At 45.1% G+C, this 20,451-nt stretch overlaps 1 protein-coding gene across 1 annotated transcript in view; it reads right to left on the bottom strand.

Annotated features, from left to right (window-relative positions):
- Positions 1 to 2,710: 2,710 nt before the first annotated feature.
- Positions 2,711 to 20,451, bottom strand: part of LOC134367149 (G-protein coupled receptor 143) — a 49,322-nt gene continuing 31,581 nt past the window's right edge. The window contains exon 9 of the mRNA XM_063083792.1: positions 2,711 to 2,805. Coding sequence (XP_062939862.1) covers positions 2,711 to 2,805 — 95 coding nt within the window. The remainder of the gene's footprint in view (positions 2,806 to 20,451) is intronic.

Genomic DNA, 20,451 nt, shown 5'->3' with positions numbered 1-20,451 from the left:
CTTCATAGAAAAAGATTTCTAATAAACAACCTAAAGGCACTAGAGAAAGAACAACAAAATTAAACCCAAAATTGGCAGAAGGAAAGAAATTATTAAGCTCGGAGTAGAAATAAATGAAATAGAAACTTAAACAATTGAAAAGGTCAATGAAACGAAGAGTTGGTTTTTTCAAAAGATAAACAAACTTGGCCAAACTTTATCCAGATTAACCAAGAAAAAAAGAGAGAAGATTCAAATAAATAAAATGAGAAATGAAAAAGGACAAATTATAGCTGATGCCACAAAAATTAAAAGGATCATAAGGGTCTATTATGAATAACTATGCCAACAAATTTGATAACAGAAGAAATGGATAAATTCCTGAAAAAATACAATTATGAAGAAATAGAAAATCTGAACAGACGAAAAACAAGTGAGGAAATGGAATCAGTTATAAAAAATCTTCCATTAAAAGGAAGTCCAGGACCTGATGGCTTCACTGCTGAATTCTACCAAGCTTTTAAAGAAGAGTTGACACCACTTATCTTCAGATTATTCTAGACATTGAGGAGGAAGGAATACATCTGAACTCATTTTATGAGGCCAGCATTACTCAGATCCAAAACCAGACAAGGACACACAAAAAAAAGAAATTTGTAGGCAAATATCTGATAAACATAGATGCAAAAATTCTCAACAAGACACTGGTAAACCGAATTCAACAGCACATTAATACGATCATTCACTGTGATCAATTGGGACTTATCCCAGGGATCCAAGGATGTATCAATAAATTCAACAACCATGTTAACAGAAATAAAGACAAAAATCATATGATCACTTCAATTGATGCAGCAAAAGCATTTGACAAAATTCAATATCCTTTCGTGATAAAAACTCTTAATAAACTAGGTATTGAAGGCATGTACTGCAATACAATAAAGGTCATATATGACAGAACCGCAGCTAACATCATACTGAATGGGGAAAACCTGAGAGTTTTCCCTCTTTGATTAGGAACTAGACAAGGGGACCCACTTTCACCTTCAACATAGTACCGAAATTCCTAGCCAGAGCAATTAGCAAGAGAGAGAAGAAAAGTCATCTGAATTGGAAAGGAAGAAGTCAAACTGTCCCTTGTTTGCAAACAAGATGATCTTATATGTTGAAAACCCTAAGGACTGCACAAAAAAAACCGTTACAAAATTAGTATTCCTATATACTAATGGTGAACTATCTGAAAAGGAAATCAAGAAAACAATTCCTCTAATGATAATTACAAAAATATTTACATACCGAGGAATAAACTTAACCAAGGAAGTGAAAGACTTCTACAATAAAAAGTATAAAAGTTGTAGAGAGAAATTGAAGGGGGCATAAACATATGGAAAGATATTCCATGTTCATGGATTGGAAGAACGAATATAGTTTAATGGCTATTCTACCCAAAGTGATCTATAGATTTAATGCAATCCCTATCAAAATGCCAATGACGTCCTTCACTGAAATAGAAAAACAATCTTAGAATTCATATGGAATCCAAAAACGACCCCAAATAGCCAGAGATCCTGAAAAAAATGAACAAAGCTGGAGTCATCACACTACCTGACATCAAATTATACTATGAAGCTAAAGTAACCATAACTGCATGGTACTGGCATGAAAACAGACACATGGACCAATGGAACAGAACAGAGAACCCAGAAATAAATTCCTTCACCTCCAGCCAGTTGATCTTTGGCAAAGGTAAACATATTGGGTGGAAGATATTCTTTTCAGTAAATGGTGCTGGGAAACTGGACACCACATGCAGCAGAATGAGACTAGACCCCTACCTCTCACTACATACAAAAATCAATTCAAAATGGATTAAAGATTTAAATGTAAAACCTGAAGCTATGAAACTGTTAGAAGAAAACATAGGGGAAACAATCCACGATATGGGGTTTGGCAAGGATTTTTAAAATAAGACTTCAGAAGCACAATTAATGAAACCAAAATAGACGAGTGGGATTACGTGAAAGTAAAAAGATTTTGCACATCAAAGGAAACTTGACAGAGTAAGAGACAACCTACAGAACGGAAGAAAGTATTTGCAAACTTTACATCTGAGAAGAGGATAACATCAAGCACATGTGAGGAACTTAAACAACTCAACAGCAATAAAACCAAATGGCTCAATTGAGAAGTGGGCAAAGGATCTTAATACACACTTCTCAAAAGAAGATATACGAATGGCCAACAGGCATATTTTATACAACATATGTATGTATCAAAATATCAGATTGTACCCCCTTAAGTATGTACAATTACAATGTGTTCATTAAAATTTTAAAAACAACAGCATTTGCTAGAGGTGTTGTTCAGACAGAATCCAAGTCTGGCTGGGAGTTCAGCCTCAATTACTTTATTATTTAAATTCTTTCCCAAGGACTCGGATCTTGCACGTACATTACGACCAGCCTCAGAGAAACTCTAGTAGCAACTAAGAGTCTAGAGAAGTGACTGAATGGTCTAGAAGGGACGCTCCTGCACTCACAGGTGCACACGCATGGACCGCTGTTCCTATCATCAAGAGGAGCCTCCGGAAGAAGCTCTCACGTGATGACAGTGAGGTCTGGGGGATGCGACAGCTTGGCAGCACGGGGATGGGAAGGTGAGAACATGATTCTAAAGAATGAAAAGTGAAGAGTCTGAGGAATGTGGGAGCTGGTCGCCTGTCAAGTTCCCTTCATAGGTCTCCACGTGTTTGGGGAGCAGAGTCCAAATCATTTGCATTGCGGGACCCACTTGTAGTATGGATTTCAATGGTGCTGGCATCAGAACCTGGCGGGAAAAAGAGAAGAGAAGAGATTGTGATGGTGTCTGTGTCCTATGTCTGTGTCCATTTCCGAAAATGGACAGAGCTGTAGCATTCGTGTTGTCTGTGAAAAAAAGAAGAAAAGCTATAGCATACGTTTCATCAACATTGTATGACATCATTACATGATGACATCATTACAAAGGATAAAACAAATCCCCCAGAATCATGTCGGGCAATTGATAAGTGGGTGGTGTGTGGATGGATGCTGCAGGAAACCACAACTACTGACCCAGGAGGTTCTGGAGCCATGACACGTGCACTGTCTGACGGAGGAGCAATGGGCAGGTGCAGCTCCGGCAGGGGATGCAAACTCAGGCAGCAGCGCCCTCACGCTTGCCTGCCTACCTGCGCTCAGTTCCAAGAGGTGCCCAGAGGGAGGGACCAGCACCCTCTGTACGACTAAGCCTCCTCCCCATTGTCTTGTCATGGTTCATGCCACATGGTTTCAGCAAGCAGCTCCTCTATGCCAGCACCTACCTCAACCCATGGAAAACGTTTCCCTCTTTCAAAGCCCAATTGCATACACAATAGTACATGCCTGCTAAATCTCTCCCAAATTGGGCTTCTTGGTTCTGATCACAAACTGGGACCATGATATGTGGTTATAAAGTGACCCACGATGGCGTTTGTAATACCTAAATTGATATATCCAAATATACTCAACGTTATTCGGCTTCAACTTCATGAAACATCTGAGGGGACACTTTTTCTCAGGCCTGGGTTTCAAGAGAATGTGTGCTTCCGTGCACACTTGGTATGTTTTCTTGTGGACAATTAAGAATCTTGGAACAGATCACATTTTCTCCTTCACTTCCCGTCTAGGGAGCTCAGAACCAAACTAACAGCCCATTTTAAATAAGCACATGGTGCTAATTCTACCTGGCTTTATTCTGATTTCATCGTGATTCTCCTTTGGGCCTCCTTATTAATCTATTTTCCCCTTTTCCCTGTCCTTTCTCCAGAACATGAGCTGGCTTACAAAAAGCAGTGCAACACCATGAGGAATAAAATATTGCGCGCCAGTCGGTAGTGTGAAAGCACACATCACTCTCCTCAAATGAGTGATCCTGCAGGTCTGTTTAATCATTCCCACACAGCTTCCTTCAGAACCTGTGAGATCCTTTGCAACAAATGTCAGAATTATTCTCTCAGTCCACAAATATCCAGGAGTGCCTGCTCTCTGCCAGCCCATAGGCTGTGCACGGGGAATACACAGATGGAAGACCCAAAGAAGGGTGGCCTTTTCACCGATGCAGGCGGGACAAATGACTGCCCTTCACAAGAGCTCCAAGTCCCTCCATCTCTGGGCCCTGCTGGCAATGACAGCCTCCCCGTGCATCCCTCAGGCACACTGGCCTCCCTGTTTTCCACACTGCAAGCTTGGTCCTGCCACAGGACCTTTGCTCTTCCCTTTTTCTGCCTGTAGAGCTCTTCTCCAGATTTCCTCATGGCCCCTTCCTGCTCTTCATTTAGGTTCAATGTCAGCTCATCTTGGGGAGACTTCTGGGACACCCTAACTACGTCCACTCTCTGACCCCACTCCCTGATTTGCTTTTCTTCATAGCACTGCTCACTATCAGGATCGAATATTATATTATTACTTGTGCTTTTTATTCTCTGTCTCTGCCACTAGAATGTCTCAGTGAGCAGGGAATTTGTCTGTCTTCATCGCCCTAGTATCACTAATGCCTAAAACCACATCTGTCACATAGAAGGTGCTCAATAAGTGAGTCGAATGGACAAACACAGGTAAGTGCCCTGACATCCACTGCAGCACTGACTAAGACCAATGAGTATAAGGAGGGGCAGGAACAAGTGCGATTTTACAAGAGACACATGTAGAGTCCGAGAGGACACGTAAGGAAAAAACAAAAGAACATTAGCGTTACGTGGAAAAGAGAAGGTGGTAAATTGTGGCAATTGGAGAGGTGTGCTTGGAAAAGACTAGCAAAGTCTGAGCTACAGAAACAGGCGACAATATTACCAAGAAGGCAAGTATGACACTACCGTGTCCCCTGACATGCACATAGACATTGTGGCCTGTGTAGCACTTCACAGACTTGATTCTAGCAGGGTCACCCACTGTTCATGAGAACATCCTGTGCTCATGGGAACTTGTGCAATTTCTGCGGTTCTTTTCCCAAAGACTCTGGACTGGGGTGTCACATGGTGGCTTGTGATCAAGCTCTGGGCTGAGGATACTCCCCCATGACCCCACACTTTGGGACATGCTCTGGGTCCTGTGGCTTTGAAGAGCTCCCGGTCCTTTCATCCTCCCCCTGGGGCTCCATGGAAAAGAAAGTTTATGCATAGCAACTTTCTTGAAGCAAATGCTGCTGGAACAGGGCTGCCTAAGCCCAGCCCTGCCTGTGCTGAGTTGGATGGGTGCTTTCCAGCAGGCCTGCTCTTAAAGGTCTCCTCGAAGAGAATATGCTGGCTGAGCAAGTCTCTGAGAAGATAATTCAACAAGGCTGTTGGGGAATGTTGACTAATTTCCTATGGGTGCTATGTCTATGACTATCTAAGGAACATCCCTGCAGGAAATGCAGGCTCCAGTAACATCATGGTGCCCAAGGGCCAACCCCTTCCTACTGGTCCCCTTGAATGAGCCATGCAAGTCCAGGCAGATTTTGGGGAGCCCCATGTAGAACTGAGATTTGAATGTATATTGGATATCTCCTGTGCCCTCATCTGCCTTTCTTGGATCCCTTGAAAATATTGAAGGCCTAGAACTGGAACCCTCAACCACTGGACACCGAGCATGAGCCACAGAAAACCTGACACCTGGGCGTGACTCCACTTCAAGGCGTTAAATATAATCTGGCCAGCTCAACAGAGTCCAAGGTCCTGGGGTATGTTTTCTTCTGCACTCTCCTAGCAGCTACAATTCATGTGGCTAGTGGGTGTTACTTTCAGGGAGAGATGAAGTGAGAACAGATTGCTGTGAGGGGAAAGCTGATTTCCCAGAACCCAAGCCCAAGAGACTCCACCTAACACGGGCTGATTGTGTGGAGGAGTGGGATAATGTTCAGTTCTTGAGAAGAGCCTCAGGGCACTACTTAGAGGATAGGCCACTCAAAAAAATCTTCACATGCACAGTGCTGGGTAAGGAGCCTACAAGTGAGACACAGGAGAATGATAGGAGATACAAGATAAAAGGATTAGTGGAAGGCAAAAGGAATTGTGGGACACTCAAGGTAATGTGAGAATAACAAGGAATTTGGGGAGAGACAAAGATTTATGCTGAAAATGGACAGTTGTGTGGGGAAAAGAATTGTGGGAGAGGCAGGGAATTATGGGAGAAACAAATTTGGGGAGAGAACAAAAAACTGTGAAAAAGACAGGATTATGTTCAAGAATGTAGAGTTATAGAAATGACAGGAAATTGTGTAAAGAGGAGGGAATTTGGGGAGAGAATCAGATTTTGGATGAGAATTATGGTAGAGAAATTAGAAATGTAGGAGAAACCAAATTGTAGGGGAGACAGAATGTGGTTGAGAAGAGAATTATAAAAGAAAACAGATTTGTGAGAAAGGAAGAATGAATTGTGAGAGAAAGCAATGAATCGTGGGAAAGAAGAAATTGTGAGAGACATGGTACTGTGGGAAAAACAAGGAATTGTGGGTGAGAACAGAATTGTGGGAAAGATAGATTGTAGGCAAAAACAAAGAACTGTGGGAGACACAAGGCATGGTGGGAAAGAATGGTGAGAGAAACTGAGATATGGGAATTGTGGGAATGAAGGGAAATTGTGGGAGAGAAGCAATTATGGCAGAGAAGAGTATAGTCAGGTGACAAAATTATAGGACATAACAAAGAATTATAGGAAAAAAGATTTATGAGAAAAAGTGGAGAATGGGTAATTGTGGAAAAATCCCTGCAAACTGTGGGAAAGAGGAATTCTGACAGAAATATGGAATTGTGGGAGAAACCAGAAATTATGACAGAACTAATGGGAACTGTGGGAAACACAGGTACTGTAGGGGAAACAAGAAATGGTGGGAGACAATTGTGGTCAAGATGGTGGAATAGACAGTCCCCAGCATCACCCTTTCCCACGATCAACCAACTTACAGCTAGTAAAAAGGATTGGCTGCCAATCTGGGGCCACTAGAGCTCAGGGGAACAAGAGAGACCTACAGAGTTCATGAAGGCAGGAGAAGCCATGATGAGAGAAAGGACCACTCTGACCATTTTGAGACCCGGCCATTTCAGGGCTGGTGAGCACACGAAACAAGATCTGGGAAAAGCCATAGCTGTGCCCTTCATATGAAGTTGTTTGGAGACTGTAGGGGACAAGAGGGCCGTGGTGGCCCCCAGGCCAGCAAGACCACTAACGAGAATCCTGTGGACCCACATAGGAGTGAGGGGCCAAAGACAACTGAATAAAGGAGCCACTCAGAAGCTGGTGAGTCATCACAGGGAACCAGGGCATGTCCCATCCCATGGGAAATGTTTGGAGTATGGGCAGTGGATGTGACGGGCCCACTGGGGGAACACTGGGGCACAGCATGGACAGCTGATCTGTCCCACAATCAGCACAGGACCACTCACTGTAGACTAGTCTGGAATATAGAACTGCAGGGGGTGTAGTTCACTGAAAGGACTCAGGCCCAGACTGGAGTTTCCACACAACCCAGGTGTACCAGACCTCACAAGACCCAGAAGTGCTTACAAGGTCAACAATTAAAACCTGAGCTGCACAAAAAGCCTTTGCCAGAGAATTGACAGCAAAGCAGCAATTTAGCTCAACCACAGGGCTCAAGAGCTGGTTTCCTTAGGAAGTCCCCCCATTTTATAAGTAAGCAAAGGACAACAAATCAGTTCCAGTGCTCAGAACAGAGAATAATCCAACACAGAACCGAAAGAGAAAACAAAAAACCCTTAGATCTGAGACAAAGTTTTGATATTAACCACGAAAGGCCTAACACCTCCAAAGAACACTTATAAAACCTAGAAGGAGAGGAAGCCTCCCAAGCTCCCAAGCCAGGGTTCGGGGAAGGCCAAGAGCCTCAGCCATGGCCCCAGCTCAATGACTGCATACAGCCCAGCAGTGACCACCAGGCTGCTGCCAGAGGCACCCCAAGCTCCCAAGCTCATGCAGTGGGGGGCCAAGGGCGTTAGCCACACCCCCAACATCTGCACTCAGCCCAGTGATGACCACTTAGCCACTGCTGGAAACGCCCCAGGCTGCCAAGCAGGGTTGTGGGGGGCCAAGGGCCTCAGCCACATCACACTGACATCTGCAGCCAACCAACAATGACCACCGAGCCACCACTGGAAGCACCCCAGGCTCCCAAGCCAGGGCGGTAGGGGGGCCAAGAGCCTCAGCCATGTCCCCTGGATGTTCCCATGTAACCCAGCAACAACCACTCAGCAGCTACCGGAAGCACCCCAGGCTCCTGAGAAGGGGTTGGGGGGGCTGGGGCCCCAGCCATGCCCCTCAGCATCCGCATCCTGCCCAGCAATAAAAAAGACACGACTGGAAGTCCCCTGGGCTCCCCTGCTTGAATGAATGGGGTGCCATGGGCCTCAAACACACCCCTCCTCCTCCTTTCTCCTCCCATCTTATCCCCTCCCCCTCTCCCCTCCCTATAAATATAATATTTATTCTTTAATAATAATAAAAACGTTTAAATAAATATATTTTAAAAAGTGGTATTGTAGGAAAAACAGAAAAGGCAAGACATTATGATAGAGACAGAACATTATGGAGAAAATAGGAATTGAGGGAGACACTAACAAGGCATTAAAGGCGAGACAGGAAATTGTAGTAGAGACAAAACCGTGGGAGATGAGGACATAGAATTGTAGCACAAGGGAATTATAGCAGAGACAATATAGTAGAGCTCCAAGGATTAAAGATGAAAACAGATTTGTGAGAGAATTAAATAAAGGAGAATAGTGGGGGAAACTGGAATTGTCAGAAAGAGGAAATAGTAACAGAAATATGGAAATATTTCCATATTAGTAACAGAAATATAGAATTGTACGGAATAGTAACAGAAATATAGAATTGTGGGAGACAAGGCATTGTGGGAGAGGCAATTCAGGGATATAATAAAGGATTATCGAAAAGAGCAGATGTATGGGAAAGAGAAGGGTTGTGGGAGAAACAAGGAATGGTGAGAAACACAAGGTGCTGGGAAAAGAATTGTGGGAGAAACAAAGGTTTTTGGGAAAGAACAGGAAATGTGAGAGAGGGAGGGAAATAGGAGATACACAATGATGGTGGAAGACAGAGTCTTGCAACACAAAACACAAAACAGATTTATAGATGAAAACAGTCTACTGAGGAAAAAAAGAGAAAAGTAAGGGAAAACAATTGTCAGAAAGTGGAAATTGTAACAGAAATATGGAAATGTATAGAAAATGGAATTACGGAAGAGACAGAATACTGGGAGAACAAAGGATTATGGGAGAGAAGAAAGACATGGAATAGTCAAGGACTGTGGGTGAAGCAAGGAATTGTGGGTAGGAGCAGAGCTTTATGGGAGGGACCAAATGGTGGGAATGACAAGGATTGTGGGAGAAACAATGAATGGTGGGAGACAGAAGGGTTGGGACGACAGGAATTGTGGGAGAACCAAAGTGTTATGGGAGAGAACAAGAATTGTGGGAGAGGCGGGGAATTGTGAGACGTAAGTCATGATTGTGGAGAACACAGTGTTGCTAGACAAAGCCATCAGAGGGGACACAGAATGTGGGAGAGCACAGAGAATGGCAGATGAAAACTGATATTGGAGGAGAAAAAGAGAACAGTACGGGAAAACGGAATTGTCAGAGAGTGGAAATTGTAACAGAAATGTAGAATCGAGGGCAAAGCGGATTTTTGGGAGACAGAGCAGAGGATTCTGGGAAAACAACGGAGTATGGGAGAGAAGAGAGAGTTGCGGGAGAGGCAAGGATCGTGGGAGAAAAGAGGAACCGTGGGAGAGAAGAGACTTATGGGCGAGAAAGAATTGTGGGGAAAAGGATTCTGGGAGGAACAGGAACAAAGAGGGACAAACGTTGCTGAGAAGAGAGGAATTGTGGGAGAAGCAGTGTGTTATGGGAAAGAACAGGAATTGTGGGACAGGCAGGGAATCGAGGGAAGGAAGCAATTGCAGAGAATGGAGAATGGCAGGTGAAATGGGATTGTGGGGGGGGGGAGCGGGAATGGTAGAGAACAAAGGAGCAGAAAATGTGGATCTGTGTGGACGTCCCCCGAAGGGAGACTGGTGGGGGAAGTCAAGGAATTGAGGGAAAGAGGGAATTGTGAGAGAAATACAAACACACTTCAGAAAGCTTTTGGCAGAATAGAGTTAAAATATAATTCTAACCTTTCCGTGAACTTTTTGACTCACCCCTCACAGTCGTGTGGGGGAAATGGAAGTAGGAATGAGCGAGAGTTGTGGGACAGCAGAACACAGAAGAGACATGGAACTGTGGGAGATACAAGCAGGTGTGGGAGCGACGCCACATGTGGGAAACACAGGGATGGTGAGAGAAATGGAACCGTGAAAGGAGAGACGCAGACCCCAACGGAAGACGGTGGGTTAGGAGTCGTGGGAGAGACACGGCGACGCCCCACACTTGCCTGCCAGGCTCCCTACTCTGCGGGGACCAGGCCACCCGAGTGGGTGCTGGTCCCCAATGTGCCATTCAAGCCTCGCCTCTGCTCACCCCAGCAAGGCCTCAGCCCCCGCCTCACCCCTGTGGGATGTCGTGCCCCCAGTGCCACCCAGGGCCCGCCCACAGGCTCCCTTCCCAGGGGGTCGGGGACACCCGAAGGGGCCGCGAGAAGTGAACTGCGGCTTCAGATGGCGCACAGAAGGCGATGCATTAAATCACTTATCTCATTGCCATGAACTGGGCTGGTCCTTCAAGCAAGCAGGAATATCTCTTTACTTAAACTTTCACTGGCCTTTCATTGGCCACCGGGTGATGTCCACCCTCCTGAGCAGAACCTGTAAAAACCCTTCATCGTGTGGTCCCAACCTGCCTCTCCAGCTTCCCACAAGCCCTCCACAACCTTCCACACTGTGGCCATTTGCAAACAAGACGCAGACTTCCTGCTCTACGTCTCCCCTAGATTGTCTCTGTCCCACAACACCCAGCCTGCACATCGCCACCTCCAGAAACTCCCCCAGTACTCCAAAACCCAAGACAGTTCCTTTAACACTTCACAGATTTCTAAAAAATAAAAGATAGTATTGTCCTTACTTATCTGTGAGTTTGATACATTATACTTCTCAAGGACACACCCATCCTGGCTAAAATGGTGCTGGCCCTATAGCAGATGCTCAGTGAATATTTAAGATCAAATTCAGTTAACTTGTGCCAAGTGCCCTGTTAGGTGCGAAAGAACACACCAGATATTTCATAAGGCTCAGTGTGAGCCCCTTGGTCTTGGAAGGAAACCTACAGAAGCAGAATGTTAAGGGCACGATGAGCAAGTCAAGCTTCATCTGGGCAGTTTACATACGAGAAGCCTACCCACAGCTAAGTTTCCTCTGTATCTGCTTAGGTACCAATGATCAGGTTTAGTCAAAAGGAAAAGAGTTCTAGTAAGAGGTTGACCTTGACTTTATGCACGGAAGTAGCATCATACACACATTTAACTTACTCAAATCTAATTCTATTTAGCAAAGGGTCAGGTAGGTAGTGGAGGGGAGGAGAGGTGAGAATTTCCATAGTCCCAGGGATCCTGCTGCCTGGCTTCTCCACACGGTTAGCCTGTGCCCACAGGCAGGGAGGGAAGCAAACTTCAAACATTTCTGCAAGTTGGTAAAGCCCCTGGCAAGAAAATTTGAATGACATTTGAGTTTCCTCCACCACTGACAGGCAAGTGGCCCCAGAGACATACTGACCAGGGAATTTAGAAGGAATCCTAAAATTGTCACCAGATAATACAATGGTGATGACAGCCACAACTCAGATGTGGATGTACTTATAAATGTGCTGAAGTGTCCTAAGCAGCAAAACATCTAAATTATTTAATTTACAAACAAAATCCCTCTTAATTCTTTTTAGATTGATGTATGCAAATTCCTGCAATGGGTTACCGTACAAAATGGTGATGACTGTATATTATGGACGATCTTAAAATATTCCAAGAGGGGTTAGATGAAAACTGAACGCCCTGACTGCCACCCCAGTAGCATCTAAACTTTATACTTTTGCAGAAATTGTTTGTTGTTAACACTACAAACTTACTCTGGCTTCAAAAAAAAAAAAAAAAAAATCTCCCCAAAGCCTTACTCAACACATGTTAGCTAAAAATACATCACTATGGGCTCTAAACTGGTAGCTGGCATTTTTACAGAAATTCTTTCCACAATCAGAAATACTAATTGTACTGATTTTCTCAAAAGGCTTTCCTTACGTGCTTTGTTTTTCCTCCGAGGAGTTCTCAAACTGGTATTTCTCTAGATTATTCAATTCTTACAAAAGAATAACTTAAAGATTTTAAAATATTTTTTCTTCAATTGTAAACTGCAATATCCTTGAGGGAAAGTTTACATATGTCTAGTACCTACACCCAACACACTTCCTAATACAGGACCTGGTGGAGTTTTGAGTGGTTATCAGTAGTTATTAAAAGAAAAAACAATGGGTATATCCGTACAATTGAATATTATTCAGCCATAAAAAGAATGAAGTTCTGCTACAACATGGCTGAATTTGGAAAATGCAATGCTAAGTAAAAAAAGCCAGGCAGAAAAGAACAGATACATTATGCCACATATATGATACGTCCGGAATAGGCACATCCATAGGGACAGAAAATAGGTTAGGGGTCAGCAGGGACTGGAGGTTGAGAGGAACAGGGCTTGTCTGCTAAAGTGTGCAGGTTTCTTTTTGGAGTGAAGAAAATGTTCTGGATTTAGATAGTAGACATGGTTGCACAGCCTTGTGATAGACTTAAAGCCACTAAAGTGTACATTCCAAAAGGGTGAATTTTATGGTATGTGGATTATATCTCAATTTTTTAAAAATGCAAAGGAAGGAGGAATGAGCAGCCTGTGATTAGAACCCCTATACCTTAGTTGTTCTCTGCAGCTGAAAAACCAGAGATCCCTAACTTCCCATAAAGAAGCGAAAATGCCACTGTGGAACGTCCCACTTCACCAGGTAGCAGTGTCACTATCTAAACTCAGTCTTTTAAGATGTTTACTTCTTCTGTTATTTTCCAAAATATAGACTGACTAAACAAATGGCGTTCAAATTTCAAAGGCAAACTGCTACTCGTGCCTGACCATATTGATGTGAATTGTTGTTACAAGATATCAACCCTTGTCAAGTGCTTTCAATAAGCAGGAGGTAAGCAGAGAACGGCAGCCTCAGTGGAGAGCAGCTGTGGGGAAAGGCTGCCCTGTTGGCTTTTCTGCTGGATCTCTATTTGCTATTTCTAAAACTTTGTGTGAAAACCTCCCACTTTTGAGCACCAGTCCAATGCAACAGTTTGCAAAACAAAGAAATGGTTTTGTTTCGTGGTGACTGGGGTGGGGTGCAGCAGACGGACTGGGATGGTTTTTATTATTATTTTTAGTATTTTGGTTGAATGTCAAAGATTGGCTTGGCCAGTTTAAATCACCAGGATGGGAATAAAAACAAAGACAAATAAGTCAAGATAAGAATTTGGTTTACTCCCCAGGTGGTTTCAATAACTCTACATGCTAACAGCAATTCCAGTTGGTGAGTCCCTGACCCTTGATGAACTGTTTGTACCAGATAGAAAGTTCATAAACACATGGTCTCTGTCTTTTAGCTTTGGCCAAAACTACTTCTCTGTTTCCCTTTGAGGCTCCCAATTACAACCAGACAGTCCTGTCTCATGGAATCAGCTCATCAATTTCTCATCATATTTTTGCGCCTTCAGAATAAACCAACCTTTTATCATCTAAAAATGAAAACTCCCTTCAGCATATTTGGATAATAGAAATGGAAAAGAAAATGGAATTATTTTAGCCATTACCAAACATACTCTTGAGCATTTTTCCTGCTCCAAATTTCAACATTATTCTTGTGCAAACCAAAGTGGTTTGGAGTGTGAGGTGTTTGTCTTTGGTTTAGTGTGTGTGTGTGTGTGTGTGTGTGTGTGTGTGTGTGTGTGTGTGTGTGTGTGTGTGTACGCACAATTTATTACTGATGGAATTTGGATGTGACCAGCACCATGTTACACACACTCAACACAAAATGGCCACCAGCCTTTCCCTTATGAGAAACCTCGTGGTTTCTGAGAAATAGAAACTCCTCCACACCAGCACCAAACCTCTCCCTGATTACATCAGCCTTCCTTACAACCTATGTAAGCCCTCCCACTCTGACGCCAGTTGCTGCTCTCCATTTTGAGTGCAGCCCGGCAGATTCTTTTCCTTTAATAAAGCTTGATTGGTACCCGGTGTTTGGGCTCACATTCATCTTGGTGCTGAAACCCAGGGGGTCCAGGCTGTGACCTTTGGATGATCCCCTCTCTTGGGTTGATTGCCCCCCCCAGCCACCCTTCCTGGACCTGCTGAACCAGGTACCTCAGGGACTCTCTCCCTTTGCTGTTTCAGACCAACACATCCACCATTGGCCTCAATTCAGGGTGTGTCAGGGGGTCTGTCCTATATCTACGGGTTCCCCTGACTACTTTCTATGACTACTGTCTACTTACCAAAGACCAGGCTACTTCCTGAAGACCAGGCGCCTGGCAGAGGGAGCCCCTCTCATGCCCCTGGCTATTGGAGGATGCTCCTCTAGCTGGTCAGTGGCTTCCCTCTGGAAAAGGAGGTGCGCCACAATGACAATGCTCCTTGGTGTTCCCCTTCTTCAACTGGGACTGATCACCTCCTTTCTCACCCGCTAAATGGGATCCTCACAATCCAGACCTCCATGCTCTACACCCTTGGGCTGTCTCCTGGCCAATTTAAACTGAAACGTCTCATTTTCTACAACCCCTTGGCCTCCAGGGAGACATTAAACCTAAACATCTCATTTTCTCCCTGCTCTATGCCTCTGGGCTGTCTCCTGGCCAACCTCTTGGCCTCCGGGGAGATATTAAGGCAAATGCCTCACTTTCTACTGTAATCAGGTTTGGCCTAAATACAAACTAGACAATGGATCCCAACGGCCAGAAAATGGCACTTTCAAATTGGATCCTCTCAGAGACCGAGACAACCTTTGTCACCGAAACTGCAAAGCCAGAGAGATTCCTTATGTTCAAGCCTTCTTCTATATCCGATCTCATCCTTCTCTCTGTCAAAACTATTCTACATCTCAAATTCTCCTAACTCATGCCTGACCTCCCCTTCTGGACTCGGATCAATCTTTTGATCCGTCAGACCACTCTGCTCCCCAACCACCTCCTTATGCTCCAGATCCTCCACTAGCCCCTTCACCTTTTCCCTCTCTTTGTCCTCAGCCACTCAACCCCTCTCCTTTTTCCCCTTCATCAGGTGACAACCCCACCTCAGCTCCAGCTCCTTTATACCCCCTCCATGAAGTGGCAGGGACAAAGGGAATTGTCTGGGTCCATATTCCCTTTTCTCTTTTTGATCTCTCCCAAATCAAAAAATGCTGGGATTTTTCCATTCCAACGTGGACACATATCTTAAGGAATTCAGATACCTCACTCAGTCTTACGATCTCACCTGGCAGCATAATGTTTTCATGATTCTAACTTCCACCTTGTCCCGTGAGGATAGGGAGCAGGTCTGGATAATGGCCCACCAACAGGCAGGCGAGGTACATGCCCAAAATAATAGGCAGTCTGTGGGAGCCACTGCCGTCCCTCACATGGACCCAAATTGAGACTACTGGTCCAGCCATGGTGACTAGGATCTCCGGGATAATATGATCACACACATGATTTATGGCCTCCAAAAGGCTACTCACAAGTCAGTCAATTATGACATGCTTAGAGAAATCACACAGCGATCCACCAAAAATCCCAGCTAGTTCCTAACCCGCCTCTCTGATGCTTTACATAAATACACATGCATGCACCCAAACTCCCTTGCAGGCATGGCTCTCTTACACTCTCATTTTATTACCCAACGAGACCTCCTCAATGCACCTTTCAAGGTTTTTAACAATAGAGAGGAGGAGAAGAAGAAGGATTGATACAAAAGAGATCAGGCCAAATATTAGCTCCTGGCTAATGCTATCCAGAGATTACACACTCCAAAGCTGGCTGCCTCTACGGGCACATCACCTGGGAACTGCTTCAAATGTAGTCAACCGGGCCACTGAGTACTGCCATATCCTAACCCCAGGTCCTGTCTGCACTGCAAAGAGCCAGGTCACTGGGGGGTTGACCGTTCCACTCATGAGAGAGGGAATGGCCCAGTCCCCAACTAACCCTTTGGCTTCATGGCCATCCTGACCAGAACTGCTTGGATTTGCCCAGGACGAGGACTGAGATGCCCAGGGCCTGAGGTCCCAAAGGAGATCACATGTTTGAGCCCCTGGTAACTCACCTCGTAGCAGGTAAGCCAATCTCTTTTGTCATCCATACAGGGGGCACTTACTCTATCCTTCCTGAATATGCAGGACCAACAACCCATCCTCTATCACAATAGTAGGGGTCATGGGATCAGAATAACACCCGTGGATCACTCAACACCTTTCCTGCACCCTACATCACACCCGATTCACATGTACATTTTTAATAATACCTCAATGCCCAACCCCCTTACTGGGACAGGACATCCTTTCCAAATTCACAGCTACTCTTACCCTAAACACTTTAAGTCCATCTACAATACTCCTGTTACAGGCTGCCCCAGACCTGGTACCTGAGGCTTCCAACCTCCCCTTCCGCTCGGACAAGGTTAATCCTGTAATATGGGACACTTCTTCTCCCTCCATTGCTATGCAACATTCCCCTATACTGGTTAAATTGCAGAACGCTTCTTTGTTCCCTAATGTCCCACAATACCCCATCACTAACAAACACCTAATAGGCTTAAAACCCATCATACACAAACTCCTTTCTTCTCATCTCTTACAGCCTACCTACTTGGCTTTTAATATACCCACCCTTCTGGTTATAAAGCCTAATGGCTCATACCATTTAGTTCAAGACCTCAGGGCCTTTAATGTGGCCATTTTACCCATAACCCCAATTGTTTCTAACCCCTATACTCTTCTATCCATAAATCCCAACAACAACACATTTCTTCTCTGTAGTTGACCTCAAAGATGCCTTTTTTTCTATCCCCTTAAACCCTTCCTATCAAAACCTGTTCGCCTTCACTTGGACTGACCCTGATACACATCGTTCCCAACAACTCACCTGGACAGTACTGCCTCAGGGGTTTCGGGGTAGCCTCCACTTCTTCAGCCAGGCCTTAGCTCAAGACTTATCTGAACTTCCTCCAACCTCTAGCACTTTAATACAATACGTGGATGACCTCCTCCTTTGTAGCCACTCCTATGAGGGTTCACAGTCCCACACTGTTGCTCTCCTTAATTTCCTGGCTTCCAGGGGATATTGAGTGTCCCCCAGCAAGGCCCAAATTTCTTCTCCTTCAGTCACCTATTTGGGAGTCCACCTCACCCCAACACCAGAGAAATAATGAAGGATTGCAAGAGTTTAATTTCTGAACTCCCTACTCCTACCACAAAAGGTGAAATCCTTTCTTTCTTGGGGCTTGCGGGGTATCTTCGACCATAGATTCCTAACTCTGGCGTGCTAGCAAAACCACGTTATGAGGCAGCCAGAGGGAATCCTGCCATTCCCTTAGATCCCACAAAGCCCATTCATTCTCACTTCCAGTGATTAAAAGCTGCTCTCCTTGCAGCCCCAGCTCTATCCCTCCCAAACCTATCTCATCCTTTTATCCTATACATCACTGAAACCCAAGGATTGGTGGTCGGGGTTTTAGGACAAGAGGCAGGAGATATCTCCTCCCCTGTTGCATACCTTTCCAAACAATTGGACACCACAGCTCGAGGATGGGCTCCCTGTTTATGGGCCTTGGTGGCAGCCGCCCTTTTAGCACAAGATAGCTCTAAACTAACTTTTGGACAACAAACAGTCATTTGTTCCCCCCATCATCTTGAAGACCATCTCAGCCATGAGAACATGTTGACTCTCTCCCCTTCCCGCCTACAACTTATGCACCTTACCTGCATTGAAAATTCCCAGTTCTCCGTTAAACCTTGCCCTCCCTTAAATCCAGCCACTCTCATCCCAAAACACTCATGACCCTTGGAACATAATTGCATGGAGGCTTTAGACTCTTTCTCAATCCCTTTCCACACACCTCCCCACATCCCATTACACAGCCCCAACATACATCGTTCATAGAATGGAGTGCCACCTCCACCCCCACCCCCTGGGTGGGTTATGCCATAGTAAAACTAACACAAACTATTGAGGCTGCCCCCTCTCCCCCTAACACCAAGTCCCAACAGGCAGAGCTCATTGCCCTCACCAGCACTCTCACTCTGGCAAGTAACAAACGAGTCAATATATACACTGATTTTGAGTGTGCTCACCACATCCTACACTCCTGTGCGGCCATATGGAAGGAGAGAGGATACATGACCAATCAAGAAGGGCCCATAAAAAACGGACATCTTATCAAGATACTTCTTGAGGCTGCACAACTCCCAAAGGAGGTTGGGTTATACACTGCAGAGGACACCAAACGTCCAATGACCCCATAGCCCAGAGAAACAAACTGGCAGATCTAACTGCAAAACAGGCTGCTCAATCACCAGGCCCCCACATTTCCTCTCCTGCTCAGTCTTTCTCATGGTCCCTATGCCCTTATCCCAATACAAACCCCAAGAAATACAACACCTCCAACAGTTGGGGACACAGAGGAAGGACAACTGGTATACTGTCTCTGGTCACTATGTCCTCCCTGCCACACAAACTGAGCAAATCCTTTTAGATTTCCATAATTCATATAGGCTATGAACCCCCACTACACGGTCTTCAGCCCTTAAATGACTCTCCCCAAAGCCTCTCTCGCCATGTTGGGAAGGGCCTTGTATAGCACTTCTCACCACCCCCATGGCAGTAAAAGTACTAGGAAAGGCCCCTTGGTATCACTTATCCTTGGTAAAACTAGGACCTGAGACTTTACCCAAAGAATCTGTTAACACCAAGCCAGAGGAGTCCCTCTGCTCAACCCCCAACCCAACATCTCCTTACACTTCATCCATTTTAGGACCCACAAAATTGAAAACCTCCAGGACCTCCACTCTTCCCCCAATCCCAGAAGAAGGATGATCTTTCCCCTGGTAATTGTCCTTTCACTCTTGCTGGCCCACTTCATGTCTTTCACACAGGAGCTGCTCCAAGACTGGTCCCGACCCACCACCTCCAGTGTTGAAGATGCTCTTGAGTGGGTAACTGAGTTAGCCTGGCAGGGCACCTTCTGTGATTACAGCCCCAACAAGGTTACCCTCTACTCCTTTTTCCTACTATGCACCCTCTCAATGTCTCAGCCCCTGAACGCTTGCCTTTTCTCTTCCTCTTGCTTCTTTTTCTAACAGAGACATGTGCCACAACCTGTTCACAATGTATAACCAAGGTCTTGGTGGGTAGAAGGACACTTTCCAACCTCCTGGGTCAGCCACCCAGAATCTTCAGGGGAACCCTACAGGACACGTTCACATTCCTGACATACGTTCCCACAACATGCTATGACCAGACAATAGCCAATCATGTGCTTATGGGGTTAAAAACTACTGGATAGCTCTTTCCAAAGGGGATTCTGCTGGAGTCCAGTGCCCACCCAACAAAACATTTCTGCTTCACCTAAACCACTCACTGAGGCTATAGCAATGGGGGAGGACTTCAGGACAAAACACGTCAGACCCCTGACCATGATGGGACTTATCTTCCTTCTTGGTCCCTGGCTCTTTCGGTGTTTCTCTAATTTCTTGCAGGAACATATGCAGGCATTCACCAACCAAAAGGTTGCCGAATTGTTCCTGGGAGGAGGATATCAGCCTCTGAGAACTGTTAACCCTTCCCCAGAATACACCCAACCCCCATGAAACCAATACTCCACCACCTAATTGTTTTATTTATTTCCTATCTTTGCACATCTCCAGCAGGAAGCAGCTTCAGAAGAATGAGACCTTCACCCCTTTTCCTTTCTCTCTATACTTAAAAGGCAAGAATGATGGATCTTGGATGTGACTGGCACCATCTTGGACGTGACTAGTGCCATTTTTCACACACTCAGCACAAAATGGCCACCAGCTTTTCCCTTACAAGAAACCTTGTGCTTTCTGAGAAAGAGAAACCAGCACCAAACCCCTCCACACCAGCACCAAACCCCTCCCTGATTACATCAGCCTTCCTTACAACCTATGTAAGCCCTCCCACCCTGACTCTGGTTGCTGCTCTCCATTTTGAGTGCAGCCTGGCAGATTCTTTTCCTTTGCTAAAGCTTGATCAGTACCCGGCATTTTGGCTCACTTTCTTTCAATTGCCAGCACAGATAACATGTTGGGGAAAGCAAAGTTTTGGATTCAAGCCTCTGAAAAGGCTAATCACTCTGAGACATGATTTTGGTCTGTACTGGGGCCACTGTGCCTCCCCAAGGGACATTTGTCATTGTCTAGAAACAGTTTTGGAAACTGCATCTAGTGGGTAGAGGCCTGTGAAGTAT

This window comes from Cynocephalus volans, chromosome X (assembly GCF_027409185.1).
Source record: "Cynocephalus volans isolate mCynVol1 chromosome X, mCynVol1.pri, whole genome shotgun sequence".
Lineage (NCBI taxonomy): Eukaryota > Metazoa > Chordata > Mammalia > Dermoptera > Cynocephalidae > Cynocephalus > Cynocephalus volans.
This window is presented reverse-complemented; position numbering and strand designations above follow the sequence as displayed.